The 22,170-nt window shown below is 51.1% G+C and overlaps 1 protein-coding gene across 15 annotated transcripts in view; it reads left to right on the top strand.

Moving 5' to 3' along the window:
• The window catches only part of TCF4 (transcription factor 4), a 243,761-nt gene extending 222,301 nt beyond the window's left edge, over positions 1 to 21,460 (top strand). For 12 of the 15 annotated variants that reach the window (XM_075489119.1, XM_075489125.1, XM_075489122.1 and 9 more), the window contains 6 exons: positions 30 to 233; positions 13,805 to 13,940; positions 14,874 to 15,036; positions 17,173 to 17,402; positions 17,901 to 18,042; positions 18,335 to 21,460. In XM_075489119.1, coding sequence (XP_075345234.1) covers positions 30 to 233; positions 13,805 to 13,940; positions 14,874 to 15,036; positions 17,173 to 17,402; positions 17,901 to 18,037 — 870 coding nt within the window. In that variant the 3' untranslated portion in view covers positions 18,038 to 18,042; positions 18,335 to 21,460. The remainder of the gene's footprint in view (positions 1 to 29; positions 234 to 13,804; positions 13,941 to 14,873; positions 15,037 to 17,172; positions 17,403 to 17,900; positions 18,043 to 18,334) is intronic. The other 3 variants (XM_075489123.1, XM_075489129.1, XM_075489133.1) reach the window with 1 other exon arrangement.
• The last annotated feature ends 710 nt before the right edge of the window (positions 21,461 to 22,170 follow it).

The following is a 22,170-nucleotide window of genomic DNA, read 5'->3' as shown; positions in this document are numbered from 1 at the left end:
TTCCCGCTTTGTTTCTCGCACACAAACAGCAAAGCCGGATCGAGGACCGCCTGGAGAGACTGGACGACGCCATCCACGTGCTGCGCAACCACGCGGTGGGGCCCGCCACCGCCATGCCGGGGGGCCACGCCGACATGCACGGCTTGATAGGGCCGTCGCACAACGGAGCCATGGCCGGTCTGGGGTCCGGCTACGGCACAGGCCTGCTCTCCGCCAACCGGCACTCGCTCATGGTAAGCCGCGGGCCTCACCGGCAGCGCTGGGGTGAAAAACTAACCGACCTCAGGGGCTCGGGGAGGGGGAAGGAAGGGATGGACGGGCGTGAGGGTCTGCAAGGGTTCGCTGCTTCTCAGAGACGGTATATACTAATGCGTGCGTGCGTATTCGTGGAGGAGCGATGCTGCCTTTCCCTTACGCAGTGCGTACGCGTGAGCTATCGTACGGCTACAAACGCGTGCGTGCGCGTTTCGCTCTGACGGCAGTGAGCGCACCCGTTTCTGTTTGTCCCTCAGCCCCGCTGGCACGACTCTTGTCACCGGTACCGAGCTGCTCGGCTCTGCGTCCGGCTTCGTTAACCGTCCCTGCTGGCGTAGCTTGGGCTGGCAGAGGGCACGGGCGCACCGAGAAGTCACTGCCAGGCCCCGCCATGGGCGTGTGGGGAACAGCAGCCCCACGCAGCGGGGCAGGCGCGTGCCGAGGGCGGCACCGGGGTCGGGCTCTCCCGTGCCTTCCCAGCGGTGGTTCGCCTGGCCGCGCTTCAGGGGCCACCTGCACGGCCCCTTCTTCTCGTAGCCCCGTGCACCGAGGTGCAGACTGCGTGTGTGCCTGTGCACGCATGCCGGGGGCACGAGGGGGTGTGAGATCTTTGGGGGTTCCTTTATTCTTCGATTTCCAGGGCAGGTGAACATCAAGTCACTGCCCCAACCCAGGGCCTGAAATGCTTTTCCTGTTTTGCTTCCAGAAAGATTTTGTTAGTGTTGCGTTTCACTCGGGCCCCACCACTTGCTTGGGAAGCTGGGTGCAGTTTTTAGTGTAAGGCGCGGTTTTGGCGTGCAGGGCTGGGGAAGGTTTAAGGAATGAGAGCTGATCCTGTCCTTGTTTTAAACACATGCTTAAGTTTGGGGGGGAGAAGGCAGTTCAGAGTTGGAGCTGCGTGTTCTCACCGTGGCGTGTGTTTCCCTCTGGATTACGTGACCCTTCTCCAACGTGAAATAGCCGGCGCACATTGAGCCGAAGCCTGGCTCTGCAGACCCTCCTTGGGCTCGTGAGCTCGTGCTCGCGCTACTGAGTCCCTGGTCTGTCGCTGCTGCCTGGGTAAGTGGTGTGTCACAAAAGCCTGGGGGGTCCGGTCTGTAATTTGCCTTACATGCACCGCTTGGGTCTCCGGGACAGACGTCTTCACTTTGCAAAGAAATATTTTGCAATTGCTTTCTCTCTTGCAAAGGAAAAGCATGTCTCTTCAGTCTTTCTCTTTTTTAACGTCAGGAAAATAATAAGGAAAACCATTTAACACAATGCATTTGAGTCCGCGGAAATCTTAAAGTCCCTCAGCAGAAGTTAACGAAAAAAATAACGGTCCTGTAGGAGCTGAGAAACGGCAATGCTCGATTAGGAAGCGGCGAAGTTGCGCATGTGCGGAGCTGAACTAGATCAGTCTTCAACAGGATTAAAAGGCGTTCGGTTTTATACTTCCAAATTTCCTTCCAGAAATAGAGTTGCTTACTCACACGTGGAACGGAGGAAGGGAACGAGGACTTATCTGGCAGTATTTTCAGATGGTTCAAGCTGTTTATGTTAATTAAGACTAGGGGAAAATATGTGGAAAGAGCAAGGGACCTGACAGATCCGTGGCCAGTTCGCTGCGCTGTGGAGGGCTAGGCTTGATCCCCTGCTCATCCCACATGCTAAGGGCAAGGCAGGGCAGATTAGAAGAAAGAATTTCAATTAACCATATACATATAGGAAGGAGAGCATATGCCTCTGCTAGAGTCACGTGGAAATTTCTCCTCAGTGTGCAAGAATCCCTAAAAACAAGCCCAAAACCCCATTGAATTGAAAAGGCACATGAGAAAGGACACCAAAAGCGATGGAGTGGCAGTATATGCCTTGGGTATATATTTATGTATACGTACGTGTGTGTATACCTTCCCTGGAGCTGTCTTCTGTTTTGGTTCTCCTATCTCAAAAAAGTGTCGTGGAATTAGGAGGAGGCCGGGGACAAACAGCAGGAATGATTGCAAGCGTGGAAGGATTTTCACGTGAAGGGAGGTTGAACAGATTGTGGCGATTTTGTTTAGAAAGGAGATGAATAAGAGGAGGCATAATAGAGGTACGTAGAATAATGGACAGCATAGAGAAGGTAAATCTAGCTCTCCTATTCATCCTGCCTTATAATTAAAGAACAAGGGGACATTCAGTGAACCTGACAAAAAGAAATACTTTTTATTCAACACACAATGACCTGTGAAATTCATTGCTCCAAGATGTAATCAAGGCCAAATGTTCAGAAGCATTCCAAATAGGATTAGACATCATATGGAAAATGCAAACATTTAGAGTTTTATTTGACAGGATTCAGACAGGGAAGCAAAAAAAAAAAAAAAGAAAGAAATGAAAGAAAGAAAGAAAAACTTTGATGCCCGAGTGTGAGGCAACTGCTAGGGGAAGGAAGGAGCTTCTTCTGGTGGCCAATTATTTGATAATTACCATGTCCTCCGGTCTGCTGCGCGCTGGGGATGCCCCCGCGCTAGGCGCTGCCGTGATAGTCAGTTAGGTAATTATAAAATAATTAGCCTCCAGCGGTACCGAGAGCATGGCTTTATTCAGCAGGGCCGTTCCTGAGCCTCGGGCGGTGCTGGGGGAAGTTCTCGGGCGGCTGGTCCAGCCTGGCCGGCGTAGCTCCGGCCAGCGGGGCCGCGCGGAGCAGAGGGCCTCCGGCCGCTCTCCGTCCCACGCGGGGCACGGCTCCGCGGCCCTCGGCACGCTCCGTCTCCGGCCGAGGGCGAGGTTTTATGTCTAAGCTTGAGTGCTGACCACCGTCCAAAGCCTTCACGACCGAGGGCTGCCATCTCGTATGGAAATTAAAATATCCCAGCTGCCTGCTGCTTCTCCCCTGCAAGAAGTTTGCTTTCCAGGTATCCTTACTCAGCTACCCTTCACCAAACAGTTCTCCCCTTCAAACGTGTCCACCCACAGTGCTCGAAGCGAAATATTTGCCCGTAGTTTCTCTTTATTAAAAGGTAGCATCGGTGGTTGAAGTTAAGCACCTGAGGAAGGAAAATAAGGGAGGTTTTGTTTATGGTTTTGACTGGGGCAGCTTTGTGACAGGCTCTGCTCCTCGTTAAATGAAATGTTACTAAAAGTGCCTCTGTCGTGGGTAAAATATCATTAAAAGCCACAACTGAGACTGCGCCATTTGCAGGTTCAAAAAAATGTGAAGCGTTAACTGAAAATGGTCTGGCGAAAGGCTCCGAGAGGTAAAAAGATGCTTTTTCAGCAGCTCGGTTAAATCCATCTCCTCTCCCCTTCCCCAATAAAATTAGCATGAACCAGACACTGTTTTGCTCTCCGTGGCAGTTGCTGAGATTTCACAAAAGGAAATTCTAGATTGTAATTTAGCTTGGCCTCAGGTAATATGTTAAATACACTTGGGATACATATAATCTAAGATTTTAGTTTGTACAAAGCTATTTTTTCCTCCAGTGTTTAAACAATACTGCTTTTAATGAAGAAATCTGGCTTTATTAAAAGCCAGATCTGTGACTTACAACTGTTTCTGCATATCTGCTCTCAATCAAGAGAAAAGAGTTTAATTTTTGTAGCTTTGTTCGCTTTGCATATGTTAAACTGATGCAACATGCACCCAGGGCATCACTTCAGAGACAGTTTGTTCCATAAATATGTGCTCCTTGCTTAAATACCAGATGTAGGTGAAGTTAGATTTGAACAAAAAAAAGGCAGCGACAACGAGAAATGGAAGAGCCGGTGTCGTGCATCTAAAAAATGCCTTTGTGTTTTTAGGAATACGCAGGCGCTTGCTTTTTCAGGAGAAACGCCGAGCGATGGGGTCTGACCCGTTTTGTTTGGACTTTGCAAAATAAATGTACGGTCAGAGCAAGGTAACGGAGCGGGGGAATTCGGATGCTTGGAGGGCAGCGCTGCTGCTGCAAACAAGACGGGGACATTTCTCTGAAAACCCCGAGTCTGCCCCGTTCCCAAGCAGCATTACTCACTGTCTGAAACCGTAACTTGGGTGAAAGAGTCGGGCCCGATAATTTCTTTTGGAAAACTGGTATGAATTTGGAAGTAAAAACATAAGAACAAAGGAAATAGTTTTTGAGTAGAGTCAGTCTGAAGTTAGCCTTTGACCATTTGATACATTCCACGCTGAAAAGGAAGTTGAAGGGGGAAAAAATTTCAAAAAAAAAAAAAAAAATCAAGGAGGATACTGGTAATGTTTTCCACATTTGAATTTTAATACATGAAACAGGCTATAAAAGGCTGGCCAGCTGCAGTAAATAAAGTAGCAGTGGGAGGTATGGACCGGAAACTTGTAGCGAGCGCTGGTGGAAGCGGCTGTGCCCACCGCGCACCTCCGCGCGCTGCCCGAGCGTGCCGGGGCGACCCCGGAGCGGTGCGCAGCCCACGCTCCCTGCCCGCGCTCCCTGCCCGCGCTCCCTGCCCACGTTCCCTGCCTGCGCTCCCTGCCTGCACTCCTTGCCCATGCTCCCTGCCCGCGCTCCCTGCCCGCGTTCCCTGCCTGCACTCCTTGCCCACTCTCCCTGCCCGCTCTCTCCCTCGCCAGCAGATGTGCGACTTCTCTCCCCAGACAAAAATAAGGCCGAGATCGGTCAGATGCGGCTGGAAACGGGAATCAAGTGCTCCGGTTTTAGTGGAACGGGGCCAGGTTTACAGCTGTGTGGCTGGGAGCAGAGCTCTGCTCCCTGCGCGGACGGTTTGCTAGAGCAGGCTGTCTTAAAAGGGATTTCTTATTTTACATTCCCTCGCTTTTTTTTATTAGTGGCCCAGTAAGGAGAGCGTTTAAGCATTCACTAATTTTTAGCAGGCCCCTGGAATTTGCTGATGTCCCTGTTTCTAATTTCCCCTGTGCCATGAGCGAACCGGCGTGCATTAATTCACACCGCTTACAAATACCAGTGTATTTGATACCAGTTCAGCAGCAGACTGGTTTAGCGGTGAAAGCTGGGAGGAGCCGCCGGCTCCTCCGCGCCCGCCGTGTTGTGGCAGCGGCACGTGCGGCAGGGAAGTCTCAGAACAGGGATGTTTCTGAAATGGCAGCCCTCGGGTGCCGGAGCTCGGGGGGGAAGCCCTGGCAGGGCGTCGGGCACGGCTTCCTCGGCTGGGCAGGGCGGAGGGGAGGAATTTGAACCCCCGGCAGCCCCTGGCTCGCGCCCCAGCCGCAAAGCTGGGGCGCGGGAGCTGCTCGCCCAAAGCCGGTCCCTTTGCAGGGGGTTTTTGGGGGCTGTGGGGCCGGAGGGGGAGCGCGGTGGGGAAGGGGGGTGAACCCGCTCGTTGAGGAGGGGAGAGGGAGGTTCGGGTTTCCCGCCCCGTCGAGCCCTGGGTTCTACAAACACACGTGCGCTCGACTTTATTACCACGAGTCGTCCCGTTGGGACTATTCGTGACATGGAAGTTAAGCACGTGCACGAGCATTTGCAGGGTCGAAAACATCATGGTTACAAGGGAGGTAGGCTCCCTTCGGCGGGCTCCGAAAGCCGGTCCAGGACCGCCCTGCGCACCCGCCGAGAAACTTCTGGGAAGAGGCAGAAGTGGCTTGGAAATGAGGATGACGAGGGCTTTGTCGTCAGGCTGCGCGTAGCATTTCTGCCTCTGTAAGGGTCTTTAAGGCCAAAGTTTTCCAAGTCGCACGTCAAGATAAAAACTTGGAGTTTAGGTTGATTTAAGCTGCCCGTCTCCATCTCTCGAGGGCGCGAGCGAAGCGTATGTTGTCGGCTTTAGCTGTGGATTTCCTGGCTTTCCGCAGTTCCCGTTATTTCGGAGGTTATGCAGGTTGCGGGGATTTTATCCTACCATTTCGAATTGAATTGTAGAAAACAGCGTTTAAATGCTAACTTTCGCACAAGAATCTGCGAAGACACGCGTTTCGTTCGTAGCGCTGCACGAACGTATTGATTAAAATCATTATAAACCAGACACTGGTAGACGTTATTTTTAAGATAGCGCTTAGAAGCCCATCGGCCAGCCTGCGTGCTTCACACGAGGGCCCACAGGAAGAGAGCGTGTTCGCGTGTATTTTTTTTTTACATCCACATTAAATTAACGTATGGAATTTTCCACCCCTAGGAATTAGAGTAGCAGCTCATGAAGTAATTCAGTTATGTCATTCGTACATAAACAAAAAGAGTCAAGCGACTTGGCATTTATTTAAAAGACGAAATTTGGCTTTTGCTCTTTTGTCTGACTATCTTTTTCTCTTCTTAATTTTAAGCACAGCTGTCGCTGCCGCCTCTGTGGTTTGTTTTGCTTGACTGTGTTTTTTAGTTAGCAGGTATAATGTAAATTTAAAAAAAAAAAAAAAAAATGGACAGAATGACCTTACTGGAATGAAGTCTGACATAAGAGGCACCAGTGTAGGGTTTTTATATAGCACCATTTTCTGCCTAATTGGTTGACATTCCTAGTGCCGCGCAATTACAGCCTTTATCAGATTTTTAAATAATTTTTGAGCTATAAACTTCATTTTGACCAGGAGAGAAACCACTGACCAATATTGAAACGACACCTTTTCAGGAACGCGGTGTCCTGGCACAATGGCTCCATTCATTTCTAACCAGCTAATTAGGCGCGTGGTTAAAACCCCGTCGTATTTGGTTTCCCGGGTTTGACTTCTGCGTCGCTCGCTGCCCGCGAGCTCCACGTGGCCGGCCCGGCGTGCGCGCGCTCCCGCGCGGCGCCGGGAACCGCCGGCCGGCGTCTAAAGAGCGTAGGGGTCGCTCGGGGCAGTCTCTGCGTCGGCGGTGCGGAGGCGAGGCCGGTGCCGGGGGCCGGCGGGGAGGACGGCAGCAGCGAGGGTGGGTCAGCGCCCCGGTGCTCTGGGCGGGACCCCCCTCACCTGGAACCGGGTGCCGACATAAAGCGTCCAGCCGCGCGGACTTGCTTGCGGCGCCGTTTCCTCCCCTCCCTCCCCAGCCGTTCGGCGAAGAAGAGTTAATATTCTTAATCCTGGACTTTAGGACCCTTTATATCTCCGGATTTAGCCAATACTTAAATGAATAATCATCTCTGTTGGAAAGAAATCGCAGGGATTATTTCAGTGACTTCCCTCCGACGGCCACGGCAACCCGCTTCTCTCCATAATAGGTCGCAAGCGATTGGTTTCCCTTAAAATACTTCCATTATCTCCCACGGTGGGAAAGCAAAGCCGGCGAAGCGTGGGAGACCTCGCGCGGAATGGGCGCTTGCGGGGAGAGGCGGTGGTGGGCCGCTCGCTCCGCGCACGGGACCGGCGCCGGAACCGGCCCGCGAAGGGCGAGGGAGCGGGCGGGCGGGCGGCGGGGAGCGGAGCTCAGCCGGCAGCCTCCGCGGCGCTGGGGGAGGTCGGCTGGCCGTCGGCTCTTCCCGACGCGTGGTGCCAGACCGAACCTCCTGCCGCCCGGCTGAGGGGAGGAGGTGGGCTCCCCGGGGACCCCCCGGCACGTGCGTGGGTGCCGCCGCGCCGCCCGCTCCCCCGGCCTCGAGGCACGCACGCCGCCACGGCACCGGTATCCCGGCCTCCCCTTGAGACGTGGCACTCGTGCTTTTTTTCCTTCGTCGTCTTCTTCCCCTTCCTCTTAACGCCGAAGGCCGGCTTCGCCGCTTTCGGCTCCGTTTAAATGGCTTTTGCATACAACTGGCTCGCAAACAGCCCTTTCATAAGATATTTGGCGAGCTGCTTAGCACTACTTTTTTTGTGTAAAAAAAAAAAAAAGTGAACTTTGCTTTTTTCCTGATTTAATGCCACTCTTAATGTCCTTTTTTTTTTTTTTATTAAATCCTTTCTTTTGCTTTTGATCTTATTTATAGCTGAGCCACCGATCATATGGAAACTATTATTGTATAGCATGGAGATGAAAGACTTCGGGGCAGTTAAATAAGAGTGAATAATTTGGACCAATAATACACACATACAGTGAGAGACCGTTTGTGTCAGAGTGCCCGGTGCTGTTCCCTTTTTAATATAGCGGTAGAGGTTTATAAGGGCTTTGCGCAAATCTGCTCTCTGTCAGACTTATAAATTTTGACAATATTGAACACATGTTAACATGCATCACCTTACAACTTTCTTGCCGCGTGTTTTTATTTACCTAATTGGATAACACGAGGTCGTCGTCTTTAAAAGGACAAAGCGCGTTGCTCCTTGCGTTTGTTCGTGGTATTGGCAAGTTAGGCGTGATCTCTTCCTAACCGTAGCCCCAAGCTGTGACCCAGGCGATAGGGGATGTGATTTTTCCTTTGTGTTTAGGAAGTTAATGGTGCGCGTGAAGGCCGCCTCTCAGCCCGGGAAGGGTTAACCGTAAGGAAAGGAGCGCGATGCTTATAACTTCATAGAAAACCTTTCCCCATTTTTTACAGCTTATGTCTGCTCCTTACCATGCCCCAACTTCAAATGCCCATCTGTGAGCAATAAAAGAAACATTTGTACGGCCATTTCTTACCACCGCTCCGGATTCACTTCTGGGTCAGGGAGAGGGGGTTTCCTCGCTCTGGAGGATAACGTCGCCATCGTCACATACGTGAGACAGAGGCGGGGGGAGAGAATCCGCGGTAATTCGCAACGAAATGCAGCGCCTCGGGGCTGTCGGGGGCGATGGGGGTTTCCCGGGGAAGGTACAAGCCGGAGGCACCCGGACGGGTTTCTGTGGCAGCGGGGCTCTGATCACCAGGCAGAAGGAGGATGATGAGGGGTTTGTTGGCAGGCTGCTCGTAACGTTTCTGTGCGTTTTCTCTTTATGTCCACTGAAAACCGAGCATCTTCCTGGTCTGCCCGGCGGGGCGGGGGGTGCCCTGGGCCGCTGCTCGCCTTGTCCCCGCTGGAGCTGCCTCCTTCTGCGGTGGCACCGGCTGGAAGGTGCATTTGGAGAGCGGGGTTTTGCTTTGGGACTGGGGTGATTTATACATCTTTGGCATGGGGAGCTGGGGAATATACACGGAGTTGGGGAAACTCTCCTTCTACAGACAAATCCCAGGGGCTGCCGGCCCCTCCGCTGCCACGGGTCCCCTCCGCTGCCACGGGTCCCCTCCGCTGCCACGGGTCCCAGCCGCACTGCGCATCGCGTCCGGAGCAGCGGAGGGGTGGCTGAGGCTGACAGCCTGCTCCGGGGGCACTTCTCTGCGGGGATGGCATTCATAAGGATTGAATGACTGCCAAATCGAACGCCGGACATCTTGACGTTGGGGAAAGAACCCTCTTAGACACAGCAGAGTAGTTATTTTTTTAAAAAAAGAAGGGAAAATGCACTTTGTAGGGCGGGGGTGAAACTGTGAATTTTTTTCCAGCATCCCAGCATCACGTTATCTGTGCTAACTACAGGTATACGCCTTCATCGTGAAATGCTGAGTATTCAAGAATTAATTTCCACGTATTTTTTTTTTCCCATCCCCGATGAATATATAGATAGTGCAGATAATCTGGAATACCTACAAACTAGCATAACCAGAAAAACCTGACGTTTGTACTGAATACCTGTTCCCGTATATAAAAAAGAAAATGCAAAGTGAAGAGAAGACAAGGTCTGGCCTTCTTTTGGCTACTGAAGTTTTTAAAATGCCATGAAAGACTAATGCAAGCGCGAATTCGGGCATCATCTGTCCAGGTTTTCGTGCCATGTCTGCCAGCCTAGTACGTGCGTGCCTCCAAAGAGACCTGCACTGGAAGGTCTGCAGAATGATTTTGGTCCTTACTCTGATTTTGATCCCTGCCTCTGGGATCAGCCTTCTCTGTACCGGTATTTATTTATCTTCCAGAAGCCTTTTTAACCTTAATCGCCAAAAAACCCCACAGGACTGGGGCTTCTCATGGTTTTTCCCTTTGGCTGAATTATCTCAAGCGGACCGTACTTCACGCGTATGCTGGGGTACCTGCGCGTGCCTGAGACGGGGGCTGCGAAGGGGACGTTAAGGCAGAGATTTGCACGTCAACAGCAGAGCCCGCTTACACCTCCCATGCACATTTTAGGATTTGTTCTTTGTTGGGGGTTTTTTTCCACTCCAGTCCGCTGAGTGCCGCAGTAGGGGGCTGTTTAAAGAGATGGAAATAAATAAAATATTAATAGAACTTCAAAGTGAGTTTGATTCTCTAAAGATAAGGATTATTTATCATCTACACTCCCGGGCTGGGGGGAATGATTCATATCTTCGCTCCACCTCGGGGCAGAGCTGTTGTTTGTATAACAGACAAACCGGCAGCACTGCTGGCTGCGGCGGGAGGGAGGGGGGAGCGGAAAACGCAGCGTCTTCTGCGGCCCCGGCGGTGCCGGGAGCTGCCCGCACCCCGGGCTCGCAGGCGTCGCTGCCTCCGGTCCCTAACACCTTGTACGGGGTGGGCTTCATTTCAGTGAGTCGCATCCCTGCGTCCCCGGGCAGATGGTGGGTTTCAGCCGCGTTTGGCAGCGCGGTGATGCTCTTGGAGGTACTGGGCTCCTGGTGAAAGCAGCTGATGATGTTTAAAGGAGAAAAGTAAATGGGCAGCCTATTTTAGGGGACATAAAAGCTGTAAAAGCGGGCGTTCGGGTACCCACGCGGGCCAGAGCATCCCGTGGGCGGGGGAGATGCGGTGGCGCGGTAAAAACCGCGGCGCTGCCAGAAGCCAGCCCTCGTAGTCCGCTGCTTGTGGGACTGCCTGGTGTGGGTTAGTTTGGGTCTTTTACTGTAGATACATGCGCGTGCACGTACGCGCAGGCACCAAGGTGTTTGCAGGCTGGTGGGGCTGGAGATCGGTATATAGCCTGGTAGCGTTGGAGAGGTCTTTCTGCGTCTCAGAAAATACACTGTGTGTGGATAACGAAGCGATGGGGCCGCCTGAATCTTCTCGCAAGCGACTGAAACTGGAGAAATAAATTATCCAGGAAAACACCCTATGGAAAGGCCGTTGCAAGGTGGTGGTTTGTGCAGCCGTAGAGTTAGAAGGCGTCAGTGTGTCGGAGCAGCCCCCTCGCTATGGCACGGTGGGAGGGGTGCTGCGGCCCGAGCTCCGTCCCAGCTCGGGATGCCTGCGTCCCACACGGAGAGAGGGCAAAATGGGCTTCCAGTCAGTCGCGGCGGATAAGCAACGGGCTTGCTTGCTTTCTTTCGCCATCCCTACGCGATGAGCAAGGTTGGGCTTGCTCACTAAGCCAGCCTGGAATTTGCTAGTTGGCAGGAAAAAAAGCTGCAAATCTCCAGAAGCAAGATTGATCACGTAGCGGGTTGTAAAAGAGAAGGAAAGAATTGATAGTTTTTATCATTCAGTTGTGAGGCATAACATAGGTGGCTACCTTCCAGATCTCTTGAGAACCTAAAGGAGAAGAAACGCGAGGAAATCTTTTTTTATTGGAACCAATTTTAAAAATATAAATAAAACTTTGTATCAGCACGTCAGCGGTAAAGTGGCGGTGACTTTATGGTATCTCTTTTTTGCACCTGAATTCAACACTTCAGTTTAAAAATCCTCCAGATCATTAGCTCTCAATTATTGCCATGTCTGCTGCTTGACGTGGTAAAACGAGAGGTCATCTTCAAGAAGTCAGGCCGGATAATCGAGATAGCCAGGTTGTCCCTCTTCAAGCTGGACCACCCAACTGGAGGAGGCATCTCGTATAGCCCTGTAATGGAGGTGGTCCGGGGGAGGAGGTGGGCTGCTCCGGGGCAGGAACAGGACGGGATGCTTGCCATCTCCGGGTCTGTCTGTCTGTCTGCCTGCACAGGTCATGGACGGAGCCCGGGGAGGCTCGCAGGAAAAGGGAGGGACCCAGAGCGAGACGTGGCGTCTGTCAAAGCGCCTTTACAGCTTCCAGCCGCTCTCGGGAGCTCTGCTCAAAGGGTGGTGGTTGGTTGCCAACCAGAAGTGGTCTCATATGTTTCTTTGTCTTCACCGACCTCAGAACTAAATGGGTTTCGTCTTTGTAGAAGGGCAGAAAAATGTAGATTGGAGGGGACTTGTGGAGGTGGCCGGGGTGAACCCCCTGCTCACGGTGGGGCCAGCTTTGGAGCCAGGGCCAGCTCCCAAGCTCGGTCAGGTTGCCCAGGGTCGTATCCAGCTGAGCTGGGTCTGGCTGGGGATGGAGGCGGACGGCCTGTTTCACTAGCCCTTTGCTCGCTTAGTCGTTCTTCTCCTCAGAAGGATGTCATCAGGATTTTATTACGTTTTCTGCATTGAGATTTCAGGGAGTGGAGCTGCCGAGCTCTGAGCGCCCCGCAACAACTGATTCTCCCTTAAAGCCAAGTAATGCTGGTTCCAGTCTTAGTATCTCATGTTTTAAAAATTAAAACGTCTCAACGAGGAGAGAGTTTTTGTCTCTGCTATTTTACACTTGCTTTCGGTTATTTGCGTTTCGTCTAGTAGTAAAAGATTTTCTCCAGTTCCCCTTGGCAGGATTCCCTTTTATCTTTCTTACTGCGGTCTCGACTTGCTGCTAACAATTATCCTATATTATCTTGTAAGTCTGATTAGAAACATCCCTCCATCTCTTTATCTGCCCGAGCGCTTACTTTTTGAGGATAACGAGCGATTTACAGTTCTCTGCCGGGTTTATCGAGCGCTGGGGGACGCGCGCACCTGAGGAGGTGGAGCGCTGAGTTTCCCCTGCGGACACGCTGTCTGTCCGTCCCTGCAGACGTCCGTCGGTACCCCTCCGGCTCGGAGCGCAGCCAGCCGGAGCTGCCGTGCGGGACCGGGGAGGCAGCGCCGGTGTTACCGCTCTGGGTGCTTTTATATCAAAGTCTCCCGCGACTCCTGACAGTTTTGCTCTTCAGATGCCTAACTCTTCTCGGCAGTCTCCTTTATTTAATGAAGGAGCAGCCCTGCTGCGTGTCTGCGAGCCACGTAGAGGGGAGGAATGGATGCGTTTCCATCGCGCCCGCGCTGTCAGCTCCGATGATGGCATTACTGGAGTGTTTAATAAAACCTTTATTGCTATATTACCCGGAGTCACGGCGTTGGCAGGGATGGTGCCCCTTCGGGTTTGGGACTCGGTGGTTAATGAAATACAGCGAGCGCTAATTTGGACGGGGCTTCTCGTTTTGGAAAGGCAGGTGACACGTTATTATGTTTGGGGGGAGCGGGGGCCGCGCCGCTCGCTGCCGCAGCTCCCGCTGTCAGAGGCTTAGCTGGCATTACGGGGAAAAAAATGGCAGGCCTGCGAATCTGATCCCCCGAAATGAAAGTCGAATGCCAAATTGAAATTCCTGCAGGATTTCCGATAGCAATGGGGGAATTGAGAAGCCCACAATTAAGCATATGGGCATTAAGATAATTGTCAGATCTGTTGGCGGACATGATAGAAGACAGATGGGTAGGAATCAGTGCGCTCGGCTGCGGCACCCTGGGAGACAATTTGACGTTTTACCTGCCTGAGCCGCTCGGCCGTGTTTGTCACGAGGCGTGCGGCGCAGCGTCCTCCCGGGCGGCCTGCGCGGTGTGCGCGGTGTGCGCGGTGCGGCTGTACGGGCCATCTGCGCCCTCTAGTGAAACCCAGCCCGGTGCCGCGGCTCACCGGCCCCATCCTTCTCCTGGGGTCCCCAGGGCTGGGGGCTCGGCCGGCTGTCCGGCACCGCACGGCCTCACCGCTGCCTCTCTCCTCCCCGGCAGGTCGGAGCGCACCGCGAGGACGGGGTCAGCCTCCGCGGGAGCCACTCGCTCGTGCCAAACCAGGTCCCGGTACCCCAGCTGCCCGTCCAGTCCGCCACGTCCCCGGACTTGAACCCGCCCCAGGACCCGTACAGGGGTGAGTACCGCCTGCCAGGGAAGCCCGTCCCGGGACGCAGCATCCCCAGACCCGCGGCCAGGCCGGCGGTGACCCGGGCGGGAGGGATGAGGTGTCTGCCCCGCTGGTCACAGCGATGGTGGAGCCCGTGAGACGGCGCAGGGCGCAGCCCAGACTGCAGGGCAGAGCCCGCTTGCTAATTCAGCTCTGCTCTCTGAAATGCTCCAGTTATTACAACTAGAAGCACGCAAGCAACTTACCTCTGGACAGCGAGTCTTGATACCAGGGCTGCTTTAGGCAGCAAAATTAAGAGTGTAGAAAACACCGCAGGAGGCACATCAGAAAGTTTAAGGGCGAGCTTAAGGTGAGACTCAGAGCCGCAGATTTTCCGCCACCTTTACAATTCTGCCTGCGGGCAGGACGGCAGCAGCTGCCTCTCCTTGGCTCACAAGGTGTGCTGCGCTGTCCTAAGCCTCGCAGGCTCCTCTGCAGGGTTGTCGCAACCCTGGAGCTGACCGAACCCAGAGGACATCAGGGGTTTGTGGTTATTCCTAGAGGCAGCTGATCTTCCCGTTAAAACGAGGAAGAAAGAGCCCAAACTATTATGTTGGCTTACAAGGTCTTGCTCACGCATTGCAGCCACGGTATTGTGATTATTTTATGAGAAAGACATACGAAAGATTTTTTTTTTTTTGAGATGAAGAAGTTGCGTAGCGATTGAAGAACAGGCGTAGCAGCTAGGCGTCCTGTGCCGCCTTCCGCAGAGCAGAGCGAGACCTCAGAGCCCTGGCTGAAACCCCTTTGCAGGAGCTGTCCCCCCGCGCCTGGCTCTGCGGCAGCCAGCTGGGGCTGCGCCGCGGGTCACCCTTCGCCGGGGACAGGGGACGCACACCCAGACCGTTCAGGCGTTGGCTTAAGCACTGCTTGACAGCTCGTCCGTGTGTTTTCTCGCAGGCATGCCAACCGGACTGCAAGGGCAGAGCGTCTCTTCGGGTAGCTCCGAAATCAAATCTGATGACGAGGGAGATGAAAACCTCCAGGACACAAAGTCTTCTGAGGACAAGAAACTAGAGGATGACAAGAAGGATATCAAATCAATTACTAGGTCAAGATCTAGGTAACAGTATATAATAGTGTCGCTTCATTTAATTCCTTTACTGGATTTCGATGAAGTGAACAGAACAGGAGGAAACTATGAGGTTTTTTCCTGGCAGGTAAAACCACAGCCTAAGTGGAACGGGATGGCTATTCTGGCAGTACCGAGTACCTTTCTGGTACCTGTACTCCAGGACGTCCTCAAATTCGACCAATTCACAAATTTGGACACTGAGCAAGTTCTCCACAATCTATAAAGAAATTGCGTTACGCTAAAACGTATGAATTAGGCTGTTATTCCTCTCTGCCTATGCTTGCAAATTGGAATACAGTACGGCTTTTCATCTCTTTAAAAATGTGCCTAAGAGCTGATCACACCTGCATCTGAACTAACAAACCGTATGCTTTTCTTTTCCCTCTGAAATAAATTTGTCATTCCCAGTCCTCAATTTCTGTAAATCTCTAGGGCTCCCTAGGTTTAAGCGGAGGGTTTAGAGGTCTTTACTTGTTCGGCATATTCTGTATAAATTTTGGGAAAGTATTAGCGAAGGCGTAGCCGGATCGTATCATCTGGGACCTCGTGCCCGTGGTAAATGTGAACAATGTCTATGGGTGCCGCAAAGGTGAGCCTGAGCGAGGGAGAGGCTTTGTCCCCGTCCCTTGAATTTCACCTGCCTCGCCTGCGTGTCAGCACGGGGCCCGAGGTACCGAGGTGCGGGGCTCAGGACTGCAGGTACTCGTCATCGTAGCAAAAAATCCCAATAAAGCTGAAATCCAGGCACAACCCTGCTTTGTCCAGGGGATTTTTTAAAAGGTGATTGGCAGTGTCCTTCTGCCTTTTCTCCTTCCACGCCTGGTTCTCTGTATCAAAACGGAGCCGAGGTAAGAAGCGTCTGAGCAGACGTGCTGCCCCAAGAGAGCGCCAGGACTGGCACCTCTCAGGCCAGCGCTCGCTGATGTTTAAACGTTAATTACGTTCCCATCTCTTACGACTGGAGAAAATATATGACATCCCGAGATTTCCTCTGAATAAACGCGTCGAAGTAACCATATGCATAAGCGCGGCTTTCGCGTGCGTTTACGTTATGGTAAGAAGAAAGCACCTTTATGCTGATGTGAGGTGACCGTAGTTCTTGTTAATGCAACAAATATGCTGTCGCTTATGCATATTTATATGTGCTTTGAAGCTTTTGTAGGCTAACATTTTTGCTTTTAACGTGCTTGCAGCTTTAAAAGGTTACTCCTGATATTTAGTTATATGTCTAAATCTATGTTGTTAGGGCTGCTGGAAATTTATTACTCCATTTGCATAACCAATTCAAATTATATAGTGCCAGTGACTCACCAGTGGATGCGTTTTCAATTTCAAATCATCGTTTTATCTGGATAAAAAGCAGTTTTGTGGCAGAAAGGATGCAGAAGTTCACCGTAGGGCTCTTCACAGCCATAAATTACTTCTGTGGCTCTTCGCCCACGGGGGTTTCGGTGCCCCGTGCTCCGCGCAGGGACGGGGGTGCTGCCCGCACCCACTGCCCGTGGCTTGCCACTGCTCGGGAGGGTGGCGGATCCTCACCCTCACCCGCAGCGATGGAGAAAGTTTCTTCCAAAACCCGAATGACGGTCTGCCGAAAGGGAAGCGTGTAAACGCACGGCTGTCATCCTGGCTTGGAAGCTACCGCTGAGGGGCCGGAGCCCGTGGGACTTGGGCGCGAGCGCCGGCGCGAGACTCCTCGAACTGCTCGCTCCCGGGGCGAACCCACAGGCAGCGCAGCTGGGAGCAGCGCGGATAGCCACCGCTGCGTCCTTTGGGGTTCAAGGGCGACGATAAGCGGAGATTTGCCACAATTTAAAATGTAGCGGTATTGGCTGTGATAAAATACGTTGTTGAAAACAAGCTGCATTTTTGCTTCTTTAAAATAGCAGGAGTCCTGCCTTGCGGGCTGTAAAGCCTCCTTACAAACCAGGGCTTTACTCAGTGTAGAATCCAAGGGGACTGAATTTTGCGCAGGTTTGGTGGAGGAGGGACAGCAAAAAAGGATCGCTCAGAAGGTGTCTGCTCATGAATTGTAGCCCTAGATTTGGGCGAAGTCTGCTGAAAATCTTTGCCCTGCTTATTTTCCACATCATTAGAAAATGATGTATTCCTTTTGTCTCCCAGCAATAACGATGACGAAGACCTGACACCGGAGCAGAAGGCCGAGAGGGAAAAGGAAAGGAGAATGGCCAACAACGCTCGGGAGCGCCTGCGCGTCCGCGACATCAACGAGGCTTTCAAGGAGTTGGGCCGGATGGTGCAGCTCCATCTGAAGAGCGACAAGCCCCAGACCAAGCTCCTGATACTACACCAGGCTGTGGCTGTCATCCTCAGCTTAGAGCAGCAAGTCAGAGGTCAGTGTGCCACCTCTTGTACCTCCCGACGTCCCTCCCGGGCTTCGGCCGTGCCAGACGCGCCTTTCTGGGTTGGGGAGAGCCTGGCCAGGGGCACCCGGTGCCAGGGAGAGAGGCAAGACCTAACCCTTGGCGCCCAGAGCACCCGGGGTGCTTGTGTTCCCCTGCGGCTCCGGCACCGGGGATGCTGGCGTAGATCCTCGGCAGCCTCGGCACGGTTTTACGTTCTTTAGCAAGATCCAAATTCAATATTAAGCTTGGCTGCTCCTTAGCAAAGCGCAGAGGCGGAGGTGTTTGCAGAGCCGGGGTATGGAGTCGTAGCGCGGTTCAGCGCTTGGCCTGACCGAGCTGCACCCTCCGCTTCGGCCCGCTGAATTCCTGTAGCAGGACGGAAACGAATGAATGGCGATGAATTATTTTAAATGCCCGTGCAATGAACAGACCGATCTGGTGTTAAAATGTGAATACTTGAAAGCGCCTTTTGCTTCAATTCAACAGAAAGAAATCTGAATCCTAAAGCCGCGTGTCTGAAAAGAAGGGAAGAAGAGAAAGTATCTTCAGATCCTCCTCCGCTTTCCCTGGCAGGACCCCACCCTGGGATGGGCGATGCCTCCAATCACATGGGACAGATGTAAAAAAGGCAAGTTCCTTTTCAGCCCTGCCCGGGGAGTTCTGCCCCGCACGCAGCGGGGTCACCCCAGCCCAGCAGCGGGGTCACCCCAGCCCAGCCCCCCGTCCCAGGCAGGCCGTCCCCGGGTGCTGCGCGCGGGGGGGGACGTGCCGGCCCGGCCCGCCCCTCGTAAATCGATGCTCGGGTCGCCGGGCGAGCACGCGCGACGTCCGAGGCAGCGCTCAGGTGGGTTGCCGGAGGAGGGTGCAGGGCCGCCCGCTCAGCTCTCCTGGACTGATGAGATTTTTTACTTCTTCCGCAGGTCCAAGTTGCCACATTTCTTCATTTAAGCAAGAGACCACTTCCTTAACAGCTGTATTATCTTAAACCCACATAAACACTTCTCCTTAACCCCTTTTTTGTAATATAAGACAAGTCTGAGTAGTTAAGAATCACAGACGCAAGAGATTTCAGCATTCCCGATTATTAAAACCGAGAAAAAAAAAAAAAAAAAACCACAAACAAAAAGTGCAACTTGAGGGACGACTCTCTTTAACATATCATGCAGAATGTCTAACGCAGTATGTTACGAGCTGTAAGTGCACAGCCTAGAGACTGAATGGCAATCTTCTCCACACTGTGGGACAATGCATTTGTGCCTAAACTTCTTTTGGAAAAAAAAAAAAAAAAAAAATATAATTAATTTGTAAGTCTGAAAAAAATATTTAATTTAAAATTGTAAACTTGCAATAATGAAAAAGTGTACTTCTGAAGAAAAAAAAAAAAAAGAGCGTTTTTGTTGGTGTGCTAGACAGCTAGTGTTTATACTTACTGGATATTAAAAGGGAAGCTTTGCTGCCCAGATATTTACAAAACCAGCAAACGTCCTAATGAAAACTGAAGCGATGACATTAGCCATTCCTTAGGGTAGGAGGAACAGATGGATCTTATAGACCTATGACAAATATATATATATAAATATATATATAAATATATATTAAAAATTTAGTGAATATGGTAAGCTTTTGTTCATTTGTTTCAGACTTTTTTGCTCCTGTAAAAAAATAGTACTGATTAACTTTTTTAAAAAGAAGATTTTACTGTAAATAAGGATTTTTTTGTCTTATTTCTGTCCCTCTCCCCTGTTTTTGTTATTGTAACCTGTAGTGCCAACTCTGTCTCTGGAGGGGTAGTGCAGGACGAAACGCTGACCCTGACGTTGCTTCTCATTCATAACTAAAGTAGAGAGTTGTTTCTTCAGTCTTTGGGGAAGACAGGACTTTGGGTCCGGCGCGTGCCGGCACCCGGGCGCGGGAGCGAGCCCCGGCCGCCCCGCCGCCCCGCTCGACCCTTTTCTGGGATTTTCAGAGGTACAAGGTTAGAATGCTACAATGTTACCACTGTGCCTTCCAATGTTTATATCATCGGAAACATAACATAATCAAGTGGCTGTGATTAACGAACCGATTAAAGTGTTACCTATGTGTGTAGCCTAAATAGTGTGCAGTGAGGCGTTGCTGAATACATGGTCAGATTTGGGGGGGGGGGACCATCGCGGGGGCAAATTGCAAGTAGTGTGACAGATTTGATCGACTTCTTTTTCTGTTGTTCTTCTCTCGTTTTTAAGTGGATTATTTAAGTGTAGACCACTTGCTGCCTCCTCCTTTCTTTGTGAAATGCCAATTTCGGTCATCATGCAGCATTATAACAAGCCTTATGAGTCCTAAAGCATTAAGTTGCACTTTCTCGAGGAGGGGTGGTAGTACAGTATTTCTCTGGCCAGTACGAATGAAGTTTTTACTTAACATATTTAATAGTAACATAGCTCAACTATGGCACAGCAGCTCATCAGATAACTAGCTTTGAAGTCTGGGCACAATTGAACCAACTTCCATAGTGAATCTTAATAACGATTGACTTTGGTGTACAGTACGATTAACAGATAGTGCTCCTAGTTAAGTATTTGTCAGCATCCTTTTGTCTCTAATTCCAGTTTCTATTTTTACAGCCACACCAACCTGGCATGTATTTTAAATAAAATCTCCCTGTTCGAGTAGATTTTCCACCTATCAACACTGAATAAATGCCATAAATCCATCAAGCGGTCTAAATGTTCCATCTGTTCTCCTGTTTTGCCAGTTATATAGTAATGAAAAATACATTTGTAAATTTTATGCAACAAATGGCAAACGTATCATTATTTTGAAATTGTGTATGTAAAAGTTATATTTTTACATGTAGACTCTTGTTATTATGTGTTTTAATACATTGTATCAGTTTTTTTGTTTATAAAAATCTGTGTGGTTGAAAAAAAGTCTCATTTAAATGAAATAGTGAGATACAAGAATCTGAATTTTATGTTTGTTTCTGAAAACGTAAAGAACAAATATGATAGTTACCACGTGCTCACCTTCGACATCCCCATACCCATTTGGATTAGCTGTGTGCGTGCTGAAAACTGTAAATATGTTCAGTAGCGATAAAACTCTCAATGTTTTGATTTGTCGATAAGTTTCTCAAATGTGGAGGTGGATTCAACTGCTAGAGCAGACGCTAGAGGAGACCACACTAAGGCTTAAGTCCGAGTTACAAAGGCTTATTGCGGGAGAAACGCTGGACTTGGAGCAGGCCTGGTTTATCGGAGGGGGGGTGATAAAGCTTGAGCCCGCCCGGCGCCGGTGACGGCCAGCGGTCCCCTCGGCTTCTGGAGGGCTCTGCGGCCCCGTGCCGCGCGGGTTGTCCCTCCGGACGGGGCGAAGAGCACGATGCCGATGAACGAGCCACGTAGTTTTTTCCAGGAGACCTCAGACCCGCTGGACCACGCTCGGTTTCGGTCTGTCCGAGTGCACCACTCGATCGGGGTAGGGACCGGCGAGGAGATCATCGCCGAGATGCTGAGGACTGTGCTTCTGATAAACGATGTAAAAAAAAAAAAAAAAAAAAAATTATAAGACCAACTTCATGTTTATTTAAAACAATCTGTGGACAGAAAATAAATGACGAGTTTAGTTTCTGGAACTTAAAAAGAAAGAAAAAGCTTTTCTTGTTCCGCTCGCACTCGGCTCTGGCTGAACTCGAGGAGCAGCTCGGGGCAGTGCCCGGCGGCTGCGGTGCTCCCGGCCGCCGCGGGGATGGATGCCGGCGGCACGCCGCGGGCACTCCCGGGCTCCCCGGCCCGCGCCGAGGCGGGCTGCGCCCTCGTCCGCCCTGCACGGAAGAACCGAGGATCCCGGCCGGCTTCCGCTCCACGATTCCAAAACAAAAAGCCCCACGAGCGTGTAATCGTGATTTTTTTCCGTTATTCCCAGCCCAGGTAAGGTGTGCGCATCTCGAGCTGCCTTTCTCCGAGGGGATTGAGCTGCCGATACGTAGTTAAAGCGGTGAAGGTTTTAGAAAGCTGTACCCTCTGGTAATAAAAGCGGGCTACGAAACTCTCAAAGAAAGAAAAGCAATCCTGAATTAGCAGCTTTTTCTGAACTGATCCACCTCCACATTCAAGTAATTTATGAATATGCTGAATAGGGAATCTGTTCATCTAGAACTTTTTTACCATTTGTCTTCTGTGTAGCTGCAAGGAACACTAATGTTTATACAACTGTCAGTCCTACCAGTGATGCAACTTGTACTGATTCAGTCTTCCGAGGGCTTGGGGGGGTTTTTTAGGTTTTTTTTTTTCAGGGGCCGGGGAGGGGGGGAAGGCGATGAAGACGGGTGGTCAGGGAGAGGAGGGGTTCACCTTTGTAGCCAATAGGCAGAATACGATCCGTGTCCAAAAGCAAACAGTACAGAATATTGCCAGGAATGAAGAGATTTCAGCGGAAACAAGCACAAATCAAAAAAAAAAAAAAAAAATCCAAAAAAATTTAAAAAAAAAAAAAAAGGAAAAAAATACAAAAAAAAAAAAGGAAAAGAAAAAATTAGTCCACTGGTTGACTGGAAAAAAAACCCTAGAGGTGGAATACGATGAATTCCAAGACGGCGGGGCACCGGGCCCGGGGGGCCCTACCTTTTCCTTTCGGTTTCGTTTTGTTTTTTGGTTTTTAAAGAACATGTTCTTTCTCATGGGACTTGAAGTTGATTCATATTTGTGCAGTGCTGGTTTGACCATACTCATTTCAAGTATTATAGACTTATGTAATGGTGAAAATATATGAACTG

This window comes from Mycteria americana (genome assembly GCF_035582795.1).
Source record: "Mycteria americana isolate JAX WOST 10 ecotype Jacksonville Zoo and Gardens chromosome Z unlocalized genomic scaffold, USCA_MyAme_1.0 Scaffold_30, whole genome shotgun sequence".
NCBI classification, from domain to species: Eukaryota; Metazoa; Chordata; class Aves; order Ciconiiformes; family Ciconiidae; genus Mycteria; species Mycteria americana.
Note: the sequence above shows the minus strand (reverse complement) of the source record. Positions and strands in the feature narration are given on the sequence as shown.